We start from the raw sequence: 20,051 nt of genomic DNA, 5'->3' as shown, positions 1-20,051 counted from the left end.
CAACGAGATTTTTGCAAGAAATTTTTTTTTCTTTAAAGAATTTTATTTCTTTGCAAAAATCTTGTTGGTCTAATAAAAGAGATCATCTCTACTACAAGTCCTGATTGTAGTCATACTGGTCTAGAAGAAAAGGCAATTTCGATACCTGTTTAACTAACTAGCAGTCTGCTCACCTCCATCTGTAAAAGGAGAAGAGAGTTTCCAGAGTGAACTGAACTTTCCTGCTCCAAGTAGTTTATTAGCTAACGAACTTCTGGAGCGGTAGCCAGGGCGACTTGGATTCATTTGCAGAGAAGCAGTAGCTGCAAGGAATTCACTCTCCCGCCCCTGACACCCCGAGGTGGGATAGGAAGCATTGCTTCCTTGGACCAAGGGCTGGGGAAGTGGTGATCTTGGTTATCTCAAGCTCGTGTTTGCTCTCCTAGACAGGGCTCTACTTTAATAGACAGCCTGTCACTATGCAGAGAGAGAAGCCCAGACCCCTGCACTGCCGCGCCAGGCCTTTCTCCCAGTGCCAGGGGTGCAAAGCCCATGCCATGCAAGGCCTTTCCCTAAGCTTGCCATTCCCTCCAGGAGGGACTTTTCTGCCCTTCCCCTTGGCACCGATGCGAAAGTTAAGTGCTGCTCCAGGAGGGAGCCCAAGGGCATCTTTCCCTGCACCACGTGTCTGTGGAGCTGGGCTCCAGCTCGAGGTCAAGGCTATGGCACCCATGCTCCCCCTTTCCCTCGTGGCCCTTTAAGGCGCCTGCCCCACGCCCCTTCCCTTCCGGGGCTTGCAACACAAAGCGGCACCTCATTGGCCCGCGGCCTCCACACGCCTCTTGGCATTGGCTGCTCCAGACACGCCCCCTGCCAGGCGCGGGCTGAACCATCTTCCCAATTTGAGGGGGGGGCACCTCTTTGGACTCCCCCCAACCCCCCCCCCCCCAACAAAATACACGCAAAAAAGCAACCAACCGAAGGGCCGCGCTGTGCTGCTGCTGGCGGCTGCCCCGCGCTGCGCCCCGCGGGGCCGGCAGAGGAGAACTCCCCCTTCCCTGGAGTGGAACAGCCCGCGAGAGATGCCCAGCGCGCGGCACACGTGCTCGGGGGAGCGGGCATGGGGCCGCTGCTGCTGCGGGCGCTGCGGGCCCGGCTCGGGTGAGTCCGTCCTGCGCGTACCGGGGCCGGGGGTCCCGGGGGGAGCCCTTTCCTCCTGCCCCTCAGCCTGGGGGGACGGCGGCGGTCCCGGGGGAAGGTCCTTCCTTCCCGGCGGGGCCCCGGGGCAGGGCGGGACCCCGCAGCCAGCCCCCAAGGGCAGCGGGAGCCCGGGGGCGTGGGGCTGGCGACCTTCCAGGGTGCGCGGCACGTGCCTGGCCTTGTCCCGTGGGCGGCGGGCCGGCCCGGTGCAGACCTGCGGGGCTGGGGGCAGGGGCGCGCTTGCGCTGCGGGCCGGGGCCCGGGGCTGCGCCGTTCCTGGGTCAGCGGCGCTCCTCTCCCCTGCAAGCCGGCGCTGGGCACGGCGGGGTCTCCTGCCCTCGGCAGGGGCGTCGCTCGCAAGCCCAGAGACCCTGCGGCGCGGCTGGTACCGCTTCCTTCCCATCGAGGGCCTCCGCATGCAAAAGAGCCCCCGGGGCCGTAGAGGTGCCGCGGCAGGGCGGTGACTTTTGTCAGGTCCCAATGCCGAGAGACTTGCCCCTCGGTTCTCGCAGCCCGGAGGTCTCCGGGGGACGCCGTGTCCACCTGGGATGCGTCCTCCTGTCTCCGGCGCTCGAGCGCGCCCTGAAGACAAGCGAGAGAGATGAGCAAACCCGGGGCGGGTGCACGGGGCGCGGTCAGGCCATCGCCCGCTTGAGGCCTCTGCCGAATGTTTTGACAAGTACAATTTTTTTCCAAAGCTGTTGCGATTTCCGAGCCCAAGTCTTGTTGGCAGCTGATGGGACCCGGGGTCCTAAGTGACTTGCGGAGAGAGGGCTAGTTGAAGTGACCGTGCTTTCCTTTCCATTTGAGTGGCTTGTCTCTTCCCTTTTGGGTGTGATGGACCCGCGCAGCATGCGGCGAGGCCGATCGCGCACCCAGTGCACAGATGAAACTGCCCTGGTAGGGACCAGAGCTGTAGTTTGCATTGCATGAAGGTGCCTGGTCTCGGCCCGGCTGCGCTTGGTGCTGTACGGACACGGCATAACGATGTTTTCCTCCTGGTCCGTTTCGGCGCTGGCCACGAGGGCTCCTCTTTGTAGCCAGAAAGTTTGAAGGGGCGCGGTGTGTGTCATGGGGTCATCGCCGGCAGGGACTCTTCGGAGGCCTGTCTCTGGGGTCCGGGAGCTCTGTGGCCCGGCTGGGGTGAAGCCGGTTGTGGGTTCTCAATGGTTCTCACTCCTTCCCCGTGCAGACTGCGATGGCAACACCGCTCGACCTTCGAGGTGGCCAACGAGCCCATCCTGGAGTTCAAGCCGGGCAGCCTGGAACGAGCCGCCCTGCAGAAGGTACCAAGCCGGCCCTGCCCCTCCAGGCTGGTCTTCAGTTCAGGTGGCAGGATGCTTCTCCCAGCCCCTGGTGGTCACCCTCCTGGGGAAGAGCCTTCTGCCCTCCCCATCCTTGTGCCACCTCTTCCAGCTCCTACAGTGCATGTCCTCACCCTGGCTGAAGGGCAAATCCGGGCTTCCCCTCTCCTCGGGACATGAGCCTGGTGCCAGGCTGGTGGGCAGGTGAAGAGGGACTCTGACAGGGGCTGTGTGTGGGGCTGGGGGAGCTTCATTAGGTCCCTGTGTGTCGGGGAAAGCGGGGTGCTGAGTCCCCTTCTGTCTCGCCTTCCCTCTGACAAGGGGAGCTGCCAGCCTCACTTGGTCCTCATTCATCCTCAGGCACTGAATGACTTGAAGGGCAAGACTGAGGCCATTCCCTGCGTGGTCGGGGGACAGGAGGTGTGGACGGCTGATGTGAGGTACCAGTTGTCGGTGAGTCTCAGCAGCGAGTGCCTGGTCGCAGGGGCCCTGGGAGCTCCAGCGTTGCGGGGTGGGATGGGTCTCTGTTCATCTAGCCAGGGGCAAGGTAGCACAGGTCACCAGGGGCCCTGGGGACATCCCTCTGAGGCCCCAAGAAACCGTTCTGCTGCCTGGACCCGCTTCCATCCAGTCCGCTGGATGGACGCGGCTGGAGCAGCTGCAGAGGAAGGCAGAAGGGCCCTGTAGCTGGCGGATGGGTCTCGGCCCGGTCTCTGTGCTATCCCAGTCTCCAGCAGAAGCCGTGGTAAAGCCCTCAGTCGTGCGGGTTTCCGGAGCGATGCAGAGCCTGGCTCTGCCTGGCTTCGGAGTAGCAGATTTCTGGGCTGGAACCTGCATTTCAGTCTCTTTCTGCATAGACGAGGCCAATGTTTGTTGTAAGCGTGATAGTGAGACCGGCCGATGTGGGACTTAGGTGTCCGGGTGACCCCAGCAGAAAGGCAAGGGAGGCTGCTCTGGAAGGGGAGCAGTGGGGATGGGAGGGCAGGGAGTGTTGTCGGGGAGGTGTATCATTGCAGCACAAATCACCCCAGACTTTCCTCCTCGTCTTTGCAGCCGTACAACCATGCGCACAAGGTGGCCAAGTACTGCTACGCAGACAAGGTGAGTGTGTCCCGTGAGGCTGCCCGGATCTGCCCTCCAGTTTGCGGTCTGCAGGGGGCTGGCTTGAGGGCAGTACTGGGCTGGGCGCTCCCGCAGCAGCACCAGCAGCACAGGCCTGTGGAGGCTGCCCTGGAAGAGAGCAAAGTGCAACCAATCCTGCCTGTCTCAGCAGGTCCAGCACCCCGTGCTGCCAGCTGGAGGCATGTGAGCCTGCTTCCTGACACGTGAGCCCCTTGCTGCTGTGCCAAGGAGCCAGCTGCTGTTTGCTCTAAGCCCTAAGCCTTTCCAGTGCCACAGGCTGTGCTCCGTGCAGGTGCTTTTTCCACCTCCCTCAGGATACAGTGCTCTTCCTCCTCCTTGCAGGGGCCTGACACATTTTGGAGGGGGTTTCAGCCTCCTGCAGTGCAAGGTGTGGCTGAGGTGGATGGGAGGCCTGTGCAGCCACTGGAAGAAGTGCTGTAGGTGACTCTAGCGGGTCCCTTTTCCACTGAGCTGGGCCCTGCGCGATGCTGGGTGCTGTGCTCCAAGACAGGGATTGGGAGACCACAGTCCCCAGCCAGGCCCCAGGTTGGGCCATTTGGCAGCCGGAACGGAAGCTTTCCTAAAAGTTTCAACTGGAGCAAAGATGGTTCTTGCCTTCCTGCCGGAAATGGGGTGAGGGCAGGCGAAGGGTTCGACTGTCTGCAATGGGGACGGAGGACTTGCTGCTTGGGGGCAGTCAACCTGCCTGCTCTGGTCCGGCAGAAGAGGAAGCTAAACAGTGTTCAGTGTTTCTCTTGGGGGTTGCCGGCCGTAGCTTACCTTCCAGTGCCCACGGGACAGGAGCAGGCACACAGTGGCTGCAGGAGATTCAGCTGAACGACAGCACGTCCTCCGTTCCCTTAAACATGGGATAACAGCTCATCTGTCCTCATGCCGTGCTATCCAGCTGCTGCCTGCCCTTCCAGAGGTGGCCGCTTTTCAGTAGTTGAAGGAGCCCTGCTATTTATGGCTCTCCTGTCTCACAGTGGGATACATGGAGACAGCACTTGGGGACTGCCATGCTTATTGACATGCAAAGTGATATAACTGTTACCAAAAAATCTAGAAAACCCCGTTGAGTGTGACCTGCCATCTGGTGAGGCCCTTGGTATTTAGAGTCGTGTGAGCGTGCGGCCGTGGACTTCGGGACAGGCTGCAGGTTATCACGAATGTGTGTGGAGTGGAGGTGGGGTGGGTGGTGCCTCCTGCCTTCAGCCCTGGATCTGAGCCTTCCTGAACCCGAGGGTGCTCTCATCTGGCCTTGTGCTTCCACCTGCCTCTCTGTAGGACCTGATTAACAAAGCCATCAATGCTGCCGTGGCTGTGCGGAGGGAGTGGGACCTCCGGCCCATCCAGGACAGGGCGCAGATCTTCTTCAAGGCGGCTGACTTGCTGAGTGGCCCTAGGCGAGCGGAAGTGCTGGCAAAAACCATGATCGGGCAGGTAGGGCTGCACGCGAGGACTGCTGGGACCAGCCATGACGACTGGAGGGCTGGGTGCAGGAGAAATGGGCAGGCTTAATGCGGATGAGAAGCTGGTGGGGCTGTACCATAGAGATGGGCTCCTGGGTGTCTGTAATGCTAGGGCCACTCACCTGACTCGAGGACTGGCTGGATGGTGACTTGCCCTCTTGGTGCTGGGCATGTTCAGCCTGTTCTGGCAGAGAGAGGGGCCTGTGTGAGGAGGGACACTGCAAGGAGTGCTAAAATCCGCCCTTCCCACATCCTAAGTAGGGAATTTAAGGCCAGGCTCAGGACCAGGAGCCTGCTGAGAGGGTGGAAATACCTGGCAGCGGGTGAAAGTGCCCTCCGTCTCTCTTGGCTTGAGTCCCTTGAGCACTGGTTGCTGTAGAAGCAGGTGGAGGGTCCCAAGCGTGGGCAGGAACTGGACCGTACGTGGGGGGCAGAGGGGGCTCACTAGCACCCCATGGGTGGCTCAGGTCTTTGCTGTGACTATTAAGAAGTAAAACAGGCGTTGTTCTGGGCAGGGCTGGGGTTTCCTGGTATGCTGGTGTTTGCTGGGCTGGATCCAGCACCCTGTAGTGGGCGAAGCTCAGTTTGAAGCTGGGGTAGGCCAGAAGTCCTCAGGGTGCTGCTGCCGATCCAGCCCCATTTTGGGAGTGAGGCAGAGGCAATGTGGAGGGACGCGTCCCGTGCTTGCCCCAGCCTCCGCAAGAGGGACGTGTAGGGGGTGCCTGAGCCTCACTGGTCTTCCCCGTTCTCCCATCAGGGCAAAACTGTCATCCAGGCGGAGATCGATGCTGCGGCCGAGCTGATCGATTTCTTCCGGTTCAATGCCAAGTATGCGATGGAGCTAGAGGAGGAGCAGCTCATCAGCGTGCCCGTCAGCACCAACAGCATGGTCTACCGGGGGCTGGAGGTGAGGAGCAGGGGCACCGACTTCCACCGTGGTGGGGGGAGCAGGGTCTCTCCCCTCGGATCAGGCTGGTGGCTGCGCTGGAGGGTGGGATAGGTGCCCCATGCTCTTTGTGCGTCCTGGTGGGAAGCCTTTCCATCCACCCCCACCCAGCAGGGCTTTTGCACTGTGAGATTCATCCTCTTCCTCCCTGCAGGGCTTTGTGGCAGCTGTTTCTCCCTTCAACTTCACGGCAATCGGTGGGAACCTGGCAGGGGCTCCGGCGTTGATGGTGAGCGTTTGGGATGGGGGTGGTCTTTGGGCAGTGCTTGGATTTTTTTTTAAGGCATGACAGGGCCTGTTGCCTTAAGCCAGCTGGGTGCCAGCAAGCCATCAGCTCGTGATCACCGGTAAAGCCACTTTACTGGAAAACCAGGTGGGCTCCCAAAAGACCCAGTGCTGGGGAAAGGTAGATTTTAAGGTGCTCAGAACAAGTGGTAAAGCCTACCCACTCCGGTAGCTCGTCCTGGCTGCTGATAGTTGCCACCTGCCCTGAAGCAGCAGGGTTTGTTTTAAGCCTCTTGCTTGTTGTAACCCCTTTTCCATGTAATGTTCCTTTTGCTTTTGCTAATTTGTTGGCCGCGGTGACATCTAGTGGCAAGCTGAACCTTACATTGGGCAAAACCTTGCCCGTCCTTTTTGATTGTCACCTGTGAGATGTCCCTTTGCCCTTGTGTAAGAGAAGGGCACTGGGAACCTCTGGGTCACCCTTTCTCCCTGGGCTGCTTCAGGCAGGGGGCAACACCGGGGTCGATATTCTGCCGTAGTGGGCAGTGGGGCCGGGTTGGGCCGGTGGTGAATGGTGCCGGTGGGGGGGCTGGCATAAGGACCATACGCCCTAATCGGAGCCGGTTGTAGAGCAGTGGTTGCATTAGGAGACTGTGAAATTAACTTGTTAATGAGGCTACTAATTTCACAGTTGCGCCGTGTTACACGGGCGCTTGGGTCAGAAACGGCTGATCACGGCGGCACTCGTGCGAGCAGGTAGGGTTGCTCAAGTGCAGCAGGCTGCTCCCAGGAGCAGCAGCTTGAGCCCAGTCGTAGCATGAGGAAGGACACAGAGGTTTTCCAAACACTTGGGAGGGTGGGAACCGGCCAGGAGAATTGCAGGCTTCAAAGCTCCAGCCTGGCTCGGCAGTTGTGCTTTAGGGGGTAAGGAAAACGGCGGGAGGACGGTGGGGTGGGAGGGGGAAGTTTTAGTGCCTGGCATTCAAACAGGGGCTGAGCAGCTGCATCCGGCCCCACGCTGCTAAACGTTGTGCTGCCCACGTAAGATGCCCAGACTCCTGGAACGGGATAGGAGCAAAGCAAGGGACTGCATGTCAGCAGATTTGGTGCTGGCAAGATGGACTGTGACAGTCGGGGTGGGTTTGGTCCTGGTACATTGTGGGCTAGATCAGAGCTGCTCCTTGCATGGGGAAGAGCTTGTCTGCATGGGGGAATCGCCTTATAACGATCTCACTGCAGCTGCCCTGAGTGGGCTCCTGATTCCAAAATAATGACTCCAGGATTATGTTGCTTTTACTCTGGAATAGGGGATCCCGGGGGGGGGGGTCCACACAGGTGAAGCAGTAATGAAACAGTGCTGCGGAGACAACCCCTGCTCACGGTACCTGGGTCAAGGCGAGGTTCTCACTGGACTGCAGTTGTGAGCCTTCCCTTAGGTCAAGAGGCCGAGCTGTTGGATGAATGAGAGGCAGCATTTGGTTTTCCACAGGCTACTTCCTCACTGCTTTCACTGGGTTTTGGACAATGCAGAGGAGAGATGCATGGCGTTTTGAAGGATGGTCACCATAATGGAGTGCGTGTGTGTGTGTTGGGGAGAGGGGCACGGGACGTGGGACCGTCTCTTCGCTCTGCTTGCACGGTGCCTGGCTCCTGACTGGGGCGCTCAGGTTCTCCCGAACGGGCAGGATTACGCAGTCCGTTGCACAGGGGAGGCTGCTAATGAAAGAGCAATTATCCGGTTCCTGTTCTAGGAAATCCATTGGGATTGTGTGTTGCTGATAGTGTTGGGGAGCGGGTGGGTGCCTTCCTGCAGGCGCTTGTGGCTCTGATAGCAGCCTGGCTGGCAGGTGCGGTGCCAGGGGGTTGGGCAGGGCAGTGGGTGTGGTGTACCCAGATTCGCTCTTGCAAAAGCACCCTGGGATCTTTACTGGGCAGGACCTCAGCTTGAAACCCTAAATGAAACGCACTGTGTCCATCCACCTGGTGTCCCCCCTGGGGACTGGAGGGGGAAACATCCATGCAGATCGCCTGTATTCAGCCCCTCTAGAGCAGTGACAAAGGCAGGGGACATACGTTTCCAGACACTAGTGGATGTCACTCCCCAGGGGAGACGAGGAGCTGTAATGGAGAGGAGAAACGTTGAGATGGAGAACAGGAAAATCTTTCTGATGCGGACGATGTGTGCGCCTAGGGAGCAGCCTCTGTCAGCGGCCAGGGAGGACATCCCCTCTCCCCCCATGTGTGTGCGCGTGCATATGCACGTATGTGCATGTGTGTGAGTTGGGGGGGGACGCGCAGGGCATGAGCCCCATACAGCTCGGGACCCCTGGACCCCCTGCACACAGCCAAGGGCCTCCCTGCTCTGACCTGTCCTGCTGGGAGGCAAGCCTGCGTTGGGTTGCTGAGGGCAGGACTCTGGTGCTACAGCTGGGTTAATCTGGGACGCGCCGGAGCCCTTCCTCATGCATTGGTTCATTGTGTTTTCCTCTTGCCCCAGGGCAACGTGGTGCTGTGGAAGCCCAGCGACACGGCCGTGCTGTCCAGTTACGCCGTGTATAAGATTCTGCTGGAGGCTGGCCTCCCTCCCAACGTCATCCAGTTCGTCCCAGCCAGCGGGCCTGTGTTTGGAGACACGGTCACGAGCTCCGAGCACTTCGCTGGGCTCAACTTCACAGGCAGCGTGCCGTAAGTGCGAGGGGCTAGGGCCGGCGGTCGCGAGAGGTGGGGCACGGCTGCATCTTCTGCTGAGAGGCCACGCGGCAACGTTTTGCGGGCCTTGATTGTTCATCGGGAGCAGGGCACTCCTGGCTGAAAGCAGACATGGAGCAGGCCTTGCTTCTGCATCACCCTGTTTGCTTCACTGCTAAGACAAAGGGGTCTTCCAGCACCATGCTGATAACGTCACCTGGGAGAAGTGGAAGGGTGCTGCTTTCCATGGGGTGGTGACCCAGGAGGAGACCTTCCCCCAGCTACGGGGTCTTTGTACCCCTAAGATGAGCCCAGTAAACCCCTTGTTGTAGGAGCCTCCAGCACAGTTGCTCATAGAGACACCTAGACGCGCATTGATGCTGCGGTCAACTGCTGGGCCCCCACTAGATCGAGCCTGACTTAGGTGTCGGGACAGGCTTAAATTCCCAGTGGTCTTTGGCTGCAGGGAGCACGTCTGGCAGGGGGGAAAGAGCTGGGCGCTTGGGGGCCTGGATCGTGTCCTCATTCGTGGTGTGACACTGAGGCATAGCCAGAGGTTAAAGCTCCTCTGTAAGACAAGGGCAAACCTGCTTCTCCCCTGCAGACGCAGAGGCTTTCGCTAACTAGTTGCAAAGCTCTTTACGAGCCGCTCGGGCGAGCTGCGCGTTATTTATTCCACATTTCCCCTGCCGAAGGGCATTAAGGGGACGGGAATTAGCCGCGTGAAGGAATCCACATCCCACTAAAAGGCATTTCAAGCAGGTGCCCCTTTCCCCAGGTAGATTTGCCAACACGCGCTCTCGCCGGCGCTTCAGGGTGAGTTATTTCCTTGAAGGGTTCTGCTAGCCCTGCCCGGAGCTCCGCTCCCAAAGACGCCAGATGATTAAAATCCTGGGGCCCTGCTAAACTGCCAGATGACATGGTCTGATGAGCCTTGTGCTTTAAAGGTGGGAAGCTCATAAATTAGTATTAGCGGCTGTAGCTCCTGGTGGGAGTTTATTAGCATTTTTATTGTTTTGTAGAGCAGGGGTTTGTCACAGTCAGAACCAAAAAAAGAAAGGGGGAAAGAGAAGAATGGGAAGCTCCTGTCGGACGCTGTTCTTCCCTGCGCTGCCTCTCTTCGCCAGGTTTTGCCGTCTGTTTTGGCTTGTCCTGTTGTGCCCCTTGCTGCAGGTTGAGGCAGCAGTGCTCAGCCCGAGTCTGCCCTCCAGGCCACCCCCCCATCCTTGGGTGGATCCTGTCTCCCTTCTTGTTTCTCAGGACCTGAATCAGGGACCAAAGGGTTTGGATCAAATCCTCCGGTGTGACTGGAGAGTGGGAAGCAGGAGGGGATGGTTCTCGGAGATGATGGATCGGTGGCTTCGGGACCGGACTCTTGTCCCCCAGACTGTTTGTGGGTCAGATCTGAGCTGCCCAGCAGCGCTGGTAGCTGGCGGTGTGCGTTGCTGGTGTCTCACTCTCCTCCTCTCCCTTTCAGGACCTTCAAGCGTCTTTGGAAGCAGGTGTCTGAGAACCTGGACCGGTACCGCACCTTCCCACGCCTGGCTGGAGGTACCTGTCCTGACTTGGCCACCAGGGGCCTTCCAGCTGAGTGCTCTCCTGGGTGGGATATGAGCAGTAAAGAGTCTGGCTGTAGTGACCCCTCAGCTCCTAACTGGTTTACAGAGGGGCTCTTCTTATTAGACGTGCACAGAGGAACATGGTGGGCACAGTACAGGTTGCAGTGCGGGTTTGGCAGTCAGGATTCCTGCGTCCTTATCCTTGACCTTGGAGGACACATGGTCTCGTGTTCAGAGCAGAGGCAGGAAGGCAGGGTTGCTGGAGATGCTTGGTGCTGCTGGTCAGGCCGTTGATTAGAGCCAGCCCTGCCTCTTGAGGAGCTTTTTGGGGGGTGGGTTGGGAGACCCCTGGGAAGGACCAGGCAAGACGGAAGTGCAGGGAGCTGGGGCCTGGCTGCAGGTCCTTGCGGGGTGATGAAGCAGGGCCCACTCCTCTCACGGCCCACCCGGGGGTTTGTCTCCCTCTTCGTGAGCCCAGAGTGCGGCGGGAAGAACTTCCACCTGGTGCACAGCTCGGCCGACGTGCCCACCGTGGTGAACGGGACCCTGCGCTCGGCCTTCGAGTATGGCGGCCAGAAGTGCTCGGCCTGCTCCCGCCTCTACGTCCCCGACTTGCTGTGGCCCCAGATCAAAGCGAAGCTGCTGGAGGAGCACGGGAAGATCAAAGTGGGAGACGTGAGTGGAGCTGCGGGGCTGCGGCAGGGCTTTGCGGCTCAGCGGGTGGCTGATGGGATTAGAGACTGCGGTAGCCGGCTGCTAATTCCTATTGAACCGAGCTTTTTATCCACTGGTTCTTCTCCCCCCCACCCAGCCTTCGTCTTTCTAGTGATTAGAAATTAACTTGTAGCCAGCGCGGTGCAGGAACGACGGTGCGAGCAGCTCTTCATTGCAGCCTAATTGAAAAGAGCAGCTGGCTTGCGTTGCGGGTGCATGGGGGGGTGGGGGTGCATAATATTAAACTAGGGCATCCCAGATGTATCTGCCTGTTTTTTCCCACCTCTGGGGTTACCTGGGGAGTGCTTGGAAAGGGGTGATGGGCCAGGGGAGTGGGGTGAAGGAGCTGGATTGCTCTCCCATGATCTCCCCTCCTTCCCTCTGCAGCCAGCCGGGGACTTTGAGACGTTCTTCTCTGCGGTGATCGATGACAAGGTAAGATCCATCTCCTTGCCCCAGGCACCAGCTAGCCCTGCTCTCTGAACTGGGCCCCCTCTCTGGACTGGGTCTATGTGCCCTTGCTCGCCGCAGCCCCCACTGGCATGGCTCACCCGAGCCTTTTGGCTGGATCCCCCATCCAGTGGTCTCCTCCTGTTTCCCCAGCAGCCTCTAGGTCTGCCCATTTCCAGTAAATCAGTCCATTAGCCCTTTCCCTGCCCCACACATGAGCTCTCTTTCCTACAGAGGCCCCTGCTGTGCTTCTCTGAGCTGACAGGCACTGGCTTAGCTGTGCTTTCTGGTGTTAAGGGGCAAGGGTGCCTCTGGCATGGGCCGTGCCCCTCGTTCTGCAGGCTTTGGGAAGTCCCTTGCATGCCTGGCACCCCGCTGGCTAGCCAAACACTGGCCACTGGGGCTGCACTTGATGCTGTTCTTAAGCAGAAAAGCACAGCTGGTCACCCTGTATGTTGCAGTACAGGGTGGCCACTTTCCAACTTGCACCCATCTAATACTTGGGGCTGTGGCTTCTGCTGGCTGGCGTTTGAGGGCAGCTGCAGTATGTAAGATGTAACCTGGGCACCATCGCATCTCCCAAGCGGTGTCCTCTTGGGTACAGATTCAGGGACATGGGTCCAACACTGTCCACATTAGCCTTCCCGTATGAGATGGGTGAAGGTCACGAAGTCATTCACTGGAGCATTCAGGCAGATCCCTTGTTTGTGTTGCCATTGGGCAAGACCTCCCTTCTGACCCCTTTGCTCTGTGGGTTTTAGTCTTTTGCGCGGATTAAGAAGTGGATCCAGCATGCCGAGACGTCCCCCAACCTCACCATCTTGGCAGGCGGGAAGTGTGATGACAAAGTTGGGTATTTCATTGAGCCGTGTATCGTGGAAACCAAAGACCCGAAGGATCGCATCATGAAAGAGGTGAGTGCCTGTGTTGGCTGATGGTGCCTTCCTCCTCCTAGGTTGGCTCGGCAGTGAGGAGGGCAGGTGGAAGATCACCAGAAACATGGAGCTTGGAGATGGGACTGTCCAGGCAACCTATTAACAGGGGCAGCAGGGACCACTGGTGCGGATACTCCCCACACCCATCCTCAGGGCAGCACCTGGGTCACTGATGGAGAGCCGGGACGTAGTAGGAAGCACTCCCGGCTACCCAGCTCCGTCTCATTCCAACACTTCATCACCCGGGTGACCCAAGAGGAGAGAAACCACATAGCAAATAAAGAGCCTGAGGGCTGCGTTTGTATTAAACTCCAGCTGGGCAGGGCCCTCAAGCTTCTAATCTTGGAGCCTTTGAAGTAAAGGAGAAGCATGGGCTTTATCACAACAACCCGTAAATGCAGCCTCCGTTTTACGGGGTTGGGAGAGCAGAAAGCTTAGTCCTTCTCTGCCACACCTCGGAAGCAGCACGGACTTCCAGCCGATGCTCTCGAGGGTTTCTTTTCTCCTGCCCCGTCTTTTACAGTCCTGGAAGTACTGACCCAGCCAGAATAGCCCTGAGCGTAGCCTCCGAGTTAAAGGGGCTGAGTGTGTGAGGCTCCAGAAAAGGCCCAGCTATGTTCTGGGGTGCATGTCTGCTCCCTAAACAATTAAATGGGGTGTTTTGCTGGTTATCTGTCCCTGCTGGATGCAGGTGACCTGCTCCCAGGATCAGATGCCACTGTCCTGATGGCCTTTATTTTGCTACGCAGGAAATTTTTGGCCCGGTCCTGGCCGTCTACGTCTACCCGGAGAAGCAGTACAAGGACATCCTCCAGCTCGTCGACACCACATCTCCCTACGGCCTCACGGGGGCAGTGTTCGCCCAGGATAAGTAAGCGCCCGAAGCCCCGTCGCTTTGCCGGGGGCTCGCAGTGCCCGCGCTCTCACTTATTGCTCTTTTCTGGCAACCTGGGGAAACCGCTACTTGCCAAAAGGGGCTAAATAATTCTGCTTTGAGCTGGCACGAGCTCCCTCTATTCGCCGTGCCTCTTGGCGGAAAAGCCCGGGCGCTTAGCGGCTTTCTCTTTCCCCGCTGGCGTCCCAGGCAGCGTGGCTGCGGGAGCGGCCGCGGGCGAGGAGGCGTCTTGATACCTCGTGCCGCTTCTCTGCTGGCGCCTGCGGAGTCCGAATGTGGCTCTGCTGTAAGAGGGGCTGGATTTTGCATCTGTGCCCGTGTCTTAGGCGGCTTCTTGCTGGGGGACTGCTGCTCCTTTTAGCGCCGGGGTATGGAGTTGCAGCAGGTTCCTCAGAGGGGGAAAAGGCTTTCCAAGGGATGGCAGGGCAGGCTGGGAAGGGTGTGGGAGAAGTGAGACGTGAGCTTAGGACCAGGACGTCTCTCATCCAAAGTGGAACAGAGCCGGGGGGCGGCCACAGTGCAGAAGCCAAGGGTTGAATGGTGCCAGTGAGAGGAAAGCAGCACCCTTCAGCTGCCGAACCTTTGCCGGGATTGGCTGGAGTCCCCTGGGACACTGGGTTAGTGTGAAGGTCACTCGCACACTGAAGGTTTGGGAGAGCAGGCTGGCAGCATTTCATAGGTGTCATAGATTTTTAGGGTCCAAAGGGACCCTGTTGGTAGGTCATTGAGTCTGACCCTGGGCAGGAAAGAGCGCTGGGGTCAGACGACCCCAGCCAGGTGCTGGTCCAGTCTCCTCTTGAAGACCCCCAGGGCAGGGGAGAGCACCACCTCTCATCTCTAGTCTCACTGCAGTGGTCCCGCTTGACCAGAGCCGTTCCTCCCCGTCATTCCCAGGAACGTCATCCAGGAAGCGAGGAAGCTCCTGAGGAACGCGGCAGGCAACTTCTACATCAACGATAAGTCGACTGGCGCGGTTGTGGCCCAGCAGCCGTTTGGAGGGGCCCGCGCCTCGGGTGAGTGGGCAGAACCTCCCCTGGGGGCAGGAACAGGTCCCCGTTCGGGGTGTTTCTCTCTAAGCAGCTCTCGCTCCCTCGGCTGGGTGTTGAGAGTCAGCAAGGCTGAGCTCTTGCCCTGTATAGCAAAGCCAGAACAAGTCATGCCCTATCTGCTTCCCATTTCTTCCCCCGAAAGATTGGGATCTCACTACCGAACCTATCCCAGGGCAGACTTGGGTGCTTGCTCAGTTCTGCAGGTCTCCAGTAAAACACAGTTTCCCTCCTTTTCAAACAGGCACCAACGATAAGCCCGGTGGTCGCCACTACATACTGCGCTGGACGTCTCCTCAAGCCATCAAGGAGACCCACGTGCCCCTGGAGGACTGGAAATACTCGTACATGCAGTGATCCCTGCACGGCGCCGCCCCTGCTGGCAGCCGCCCGCCTCCTGACGCTGACGTGCAGAGTACTTAGAAGCGACAGCTCTGATGAGATTTGAAGCATTTAATTTCTTTAACAAAAGTCTTTAATTTGTCTTAGATGAGGTTTACCAGATTGTTGCCCTGGAACCAGAGAAGCCCTTGTGATTTCCTGATCCTGATGTAGACCCAAGAACAGGGTTTTTGCTTCCTGCGTTCTCTGCTCCCTTGAGCTGCAGTTTGTTTGCGGTCCTCCAGCTGCTTTGGGGTGAGGCTGCTCACCAAGGAAGAGGGGAAGCACTGCTGCAACCTCAAAACCGCTAGGCTGGAACGAGGATGCAGCAGTCAGACCCATGGGCACAGGGGAGCAGAAGGCAGCAAAAGAGGAGAAATGCCCTTGAGAGAGCGAGATCGTAAGTGAGGCCAGCTCTTACCTGCACCAAACAAATCCACAAGCCTGCTTCTTCCCCTCTGAGCCCCAGGGAGCATGAAGGATGACACCTTTGAGGTGCTTTTGTCCATTTCTGTCCCCTGCCTCTGGCCAACTCGGGACTGTCCCTCTATTGATCTTTTTTTTTTCCCCATCTAGTTTTAAGTGAGCCGGTGTCTGCTGCTGAAGCTGCGGAGCCATCGCCTGAGCTACCAGGGGAGAGGGAGGGAACGTTGTAGGTAATCAGCCCTCTGCTCTCGGGGTTTAACGGCAAGGTCTTGCTTTGAACTTCTCCAGCTGACCTTCCTCATGCAGCAAGGAATGAATCCCAGCGGGGTCACCTGGCAGAGTTCAGAGTGCAGATGTATGTAGGGAGGTAATGCAGTGAAAGCAAAGCTCGTGTCTCTTCCCTTTGTCTGCCTCTCGGGGTCCTCTCTGTTGTAGCTGGCTGCCTCAGGCTTCCCGTAGTCCCCTGTGAGAGAGTCCTGATCTTTCACTACTGTTATCTGTGAAACAGTGATGGGTAATATCAGGAAAAGGATAGGGCACGCTGAGATGGAGCAGAGGCTGTTTTTGTGCAGGCTTCTGTAAAGCTTTGCTGCTAGACGGTGTACTTTAAAAGAACTTATTGGTCGTACGTGTCACCTCAGCAGAGTTACTAGCTGTCTTCCCCTGACGCCAAGGGCAGGGATTAGCCACCCATGCCTCCTTGCAGCTCCTTCAGCAACAGGTACACTCCAGGCTTGGTTTCTTCCAGGACTTTGGCAGCTGCTTGAAGGCAAGACAGAAGTTTTAAGGGAATTAGTTGAGCTCCTCTCTAAGCTATTCCCAAATGAGTGCAGAGAGCATCTCCCCTTCCTTGGAGCAGGTCCTGCATTAGCAACAGGTACCTGGGCAACAGCAGGAATCTATTTAAAATTGGCAGCTTGGCAATTGAATCGAAATACTTGAGTTCATTGTGCCTTAGCCCAGATCTTTTGCACGGTTCAGTGAACTGTGTGCACTGGGCACTACTGGCTGTGTATCGCTAGTGAAAGATCAGCTTGCTTATTCTGATCTGTCTAGTCCTACGTGGCCCACAACTGCTGTAACCTACAGATATAGCGTTGCAAACTCAACACCCAACTGAAGGGGTGTCCACGTTTTCTCTCCCTCGGTGAGTCACCAGGAGTGGACCCCTGGATTGCATTTCTAGCGGAGAGCGTTACTTCGGTGGCCAGCTCTTACCCTCCACTAGTCCATAACTCAGAGCTGTTTAAGTAGTGGACTGTCACAGTCCTCCCTGTCTCAGACCATTCTTGTTGCTACTGATCATGACTGGGGCTAAATGTTGACCTCTGCTGTGCCTCTGCTCATGGTTTGCTTTCAGGTCAGTCCATCCAGTCAGTGTCTGCTGTCTCGCACAATTCAGCACCTGAGAGATGTGACAAATTAGTAGCATGCTTCTCTAAAAGACTATTGCCAAAGCAAAAAAGGCTTCCTTAAGAGGTCACTAGCACTTTCTGGTTGTAACTGTGTCAAGGGGCTCGCTGTATTAGGCTCTAACTGCACAAGTCTTGTGGAATCCACTGTTGTAGGTTAAGCTTAGAAATCAGAGAGACAAAGTCAGGTTATCTGTCCACTTTCTAGCTGTTTGTGACATTACACAAGGTCAACCTGCCAGCACTGATCTGTGGCAACACAATATTGCAACCAGGCACCACCTAGAATGTCTTTGTATAGTTAATGCAGAGAGGTAGCGATAGATTCAGCCAGCACCTTCGTGCTGCATATCCGTCCACGGGGTCTGAGACAATCCTGGGGTAAATTTGTTTTAACTCTGCCAGGGAGAGTAAGGGCTCTCTCCTCCTGTGCCAAGAGCCAAGTGGCTCAATCCTCCCAGCTGTTACCTGCCCCTCCAGCCCCTCCTCTAGATCTTTTTAACCCCTCAGGGACTATGGGTGGCTACTGCTCTACCCTGAGCCCCGTATGATGCTGCAGCCCCACAGCGTGCCTGCTGCTCCCTGCCACGGTGAGTCCCAGCCTTATCCTTACCCACTTGAACTGTCTTTTGTCAAGGTAGCTCTGCAGTCCCAAGGCAGCATCTTCCTGTGGCACTGTCTATGGCTTTCCCTTTGGTGCATATAGTAGAAGCCTGTTATCTGGGCTTTTTAGTTCCTAACAAAGATCAGCCACCTTTCTTCTCAAGAGACTGCTTTTGGAAAGCTTTCACGCGCTTAACTTTCTTGAACTAAACCAATTGCTCCTTGCTTAAAAGGATGAAAACCAAGGACAGTCACTAGAAGCTGCCCTATCACTGAACGAGTCACCATTAAGTCCCACTTGCCTTTGAACCCCAAACCCAAATAGATATAAACTCAAAGGAGGAGATGGCATAAAAGCTCTGCAGCTATCAAGAGGTGGTGCTCATGGCTGGAATAAGCAAGCAACACCTTGTATCTGCCCAGGTATATTGCTGTGGTAGCCAAGTCCAAGGCAGACAAGGACCTACTGGTTTTTGTTTTGCTCAGCCATGAGCTTTCTTTTCCCAATACAGCACGGCTGCTGAGAATTGGTCCCCATTCTCCTGTGCAATAGTAAAAGTTAATATTGTGTTAAAAGCATGGCTCCAGTTGTCAAAGGCAGGCAGTGCTACCAGGCTAAGTGCCAGTTTTGCCTACTCTATAATGGAAAAAGCAGAGCACAGAACATCATTTTCATGCACTTGTTAAATGGAGATGGAGCTCAAGAGTTGGCTGCTTTCCTTTTACTGAAGATTTGAACGCTGCTTACGCACGAGCACACTGTTGATCATGGTAGTGCACAACTGCGGTAGGGCTCACCTGGAGCGCAATGTGTGCAGAGCAGCACTGAGCTGGCAGAGAGCTGAGAGGGGACTAGGCTTTCCATAGGGAAAGGACATCCGTGTCCCGGTCACTGCTCCAGCTGGTCTCAAGGGTCAACAGCTGCAATCCACTGGATGCCAAAGGGGTCGAGTTGGGTCAACAGTTGTGGCATGTCAGCTCACTGATTTGAATGATGTGTGGGGTTTCCAATGGGAAAAGCTGCTGCGGTGCAATCTGATGAAGAAAGTCCAATTATTGTTGGATGAGAATAAGGCTCACATTGCTGTAGTTACTGCTAATAAAGGTTTAGAAAAGCCGTGCTGTCTTCAGGAGAATTCTTTTCCTCTCTGCAAATCTAGGTAGGACCAGGGCCTGTGGGAGGATTTGCTCATGACCAAAAAGCGTACAGTTTTTCAAAGGTACTTAGTACCTTACCTTTACAGATTCAGGATGCCACTCAGTGAATATCTATCTGCCTTGCTGGACACGTGCATACTTGCTGGATTAATCCTGTATGGTGCTGAGTCCCCACCACAGCTCACACTGGGCTCATGTAGCAAGAGGATGCCACGCAAGCGCTGGACATTAATTGCCAGTGCAAGAATTGAGTTGAGCCTAGGCTCGGTTAGGAGCTGCAGTCACCAGGCCTGCAATGCTTCTGTCAAGGAGCTCATCTCTGCAGTGCTGTTTCCCTCCCCAGCCCAAACTGTGGGCAGTAGGAGATGGCACAGCCTTACTAAATTGCCATGGTAACTTCTGACAAAATCATCTGTTGTTTCAGAGCGCTTGAAACCTCAAAGAGAAAATCCCAGTGTTGTTTACTGGGCAAACACAGCGCCGGGGTAGCAAGCCACACGAATGCTGGAGGTTAGCCAAGAACCATTGGGGAGCATCTAACAGCTCCTTCTGCCTTTCATGCTCCCGTCAAATCCTTTCAAGCAGCATCTCACCCCTTTAATTCATACGTTCGGATGATAGACACTAATGGCGCTGCAATCTCCGCTAACACCTTCTCGGGATCCAGCAGCGATTTGCTTGGGAAACTGATCTGCATACCCATGCAGTTTGCAGCTTGTGGGCAGGCGAAAGTGCACTCGTCCCCCTGCCTTTTGGTCTACGGTGGGACCACCAGAGATTTGGCCCCTCATCCTGGAACTGAACGGGCTGCTGGCTCAGCCCTGCTAAAATCAGTAGGGCGGCACAAGCAGAGACCTTACCGTGGGTCTCTAGGCAGGCTCCGTGCTCATGGAGTGCCCTCCCTCCAGCTACTGCTCAAGTCAAGTTCAGTGGGCAGGGCTGGACGTGCCCATTTTGGAGAGGGAGGAATTACGGCACTGAATTGGAGGCTCGGTGCTTCGCTCGTGACACCGAAGGCCCACCAACTCCATGTGAATTCGTGGGTACTCTGCTTCTTAAAACTCCTGCTTGGCTTCTCCAGGATGGGCACCCAGAAATCTTCAAGTCCACAGCAATCTTCAAGCTTTTTCTTTTTCCTTTTTTTTTTTTCAAATGTGGGGCTAAGTAACTGTCTCAAGGCCACAAAACATCAGTGGCAAAGTCTGATCCTGCTGCCTTGTCCAGTTCATCCCTCCCCTTTACAAAGTCTTCGTCACATCTAATGCAGATGGTTGTTAATCTTCCACTTCTCCAGCCCATGCCTTGGGGACAGGTCTCGTGCACTGCTTTTATACCCTGCCTCACCTGGCTGGTGTTACGTGCTCTCGTTCAGCCTGGAAGTGTTGCTCATTAGCAACAGAAGAGTGCAGAGGTGCCCATGGGCCAAACAGCTGGGAGCTCCCCGTCTCGGCAGACATAGGAAAGCGCAAGGGCTGAACTGCTGCAACAGCTGGGTTTTCTTACCAGGGGACGCCCCTCATCCAGAATTGTGAAGCC

The 20,051-nt window shown here is 56.6% G+C and overlaps 1 protein-coding gene across 1 annotated transcript; it reads left to right on the top strand.

Moving 5' to 3' along the window:
* The first annotated feature begins 1,036 nt into the window (after window positions 1-1,036).
* Window positions 1,037-18,475, top strand: ALDH4A1 (aldehyde dehydrogenase 4 family member A1). Its single transcript, XM_019541487.1, has 15 exons — window positions 1,037-1,140; window positions 2,372-2,465; window positions 2,844-2,936; window positions 3,537-3,584; window positions 4,893-5,048; window positions 5,835-5,984; window positions 6,178-6,252; window positions 8,746-8,933; window positions 10,414-10,487; window positions 10,974-11,170; window positions 11,597-11,644; window positions 12,421-12,573; window positions 13,344-13,465; window positions 14,384-14,502; window positions 14,780-18,475. Exons 1-15 carry the CDS (start codon window positions 1,100-1,102, stop codon window positions 14,890-14,892), a joined length of 1,671 nt encoding a protein of 556 aa, XP_019397032.1. The 5' UTR covers window positions 1,037-1,099; the 3' UTR covers window positions 14,893-18,475.
* Window positions 18,476-20,051: the final 1,576 nt, after the last annotated feature.

This window comes from Crocodylus porosus, unplaced genomic scaffold (genome assembly GCF_001723895.1).
Source record: "Crocodylus porosus isolate Cpor-Errol unplaced genomic scaffold, CroPor_comp1, whole genome shotgun sequence".
Classification (NCBI taxonomy): domain Eukaryota; kingdom Metazoa; phylum Chordata; order Crocodylia; family Crocodylidae; genus Crocodylus; species Crocodylus porosus.
This window is presented reverse-complemented; position numbering and strand designations above follow the sequence as displayed.

What these genes read in the sequence shown, in the direction of transcription:
- ALDH4A1 (XM_019541487.1), top strand. Translation starts at nt 1,100, where the DNA reads ATGGGGCCGCTGCTGCTGCGGGCGCTGCGGGCCCGGCTCGG. An exon ending in AGTACTGCTACGCAGACAAG is followed by an intron (nt 3,585 to 4,892) that starts GTGAGTGTGTCC and finishes GCCTCTCTGTAG; the next exon opens with GACCTGATTAACAAAGCCAT. An exon ending in TGGTCTACCGGGGGCTGGAG is followed by an intron (nt 5,985 to 6,177) that starts GTGAGGAGCAGG and finishes TCCTCCCTGCAG; the next exon opens with GGCTTTGTGGCAGCTGTTTC.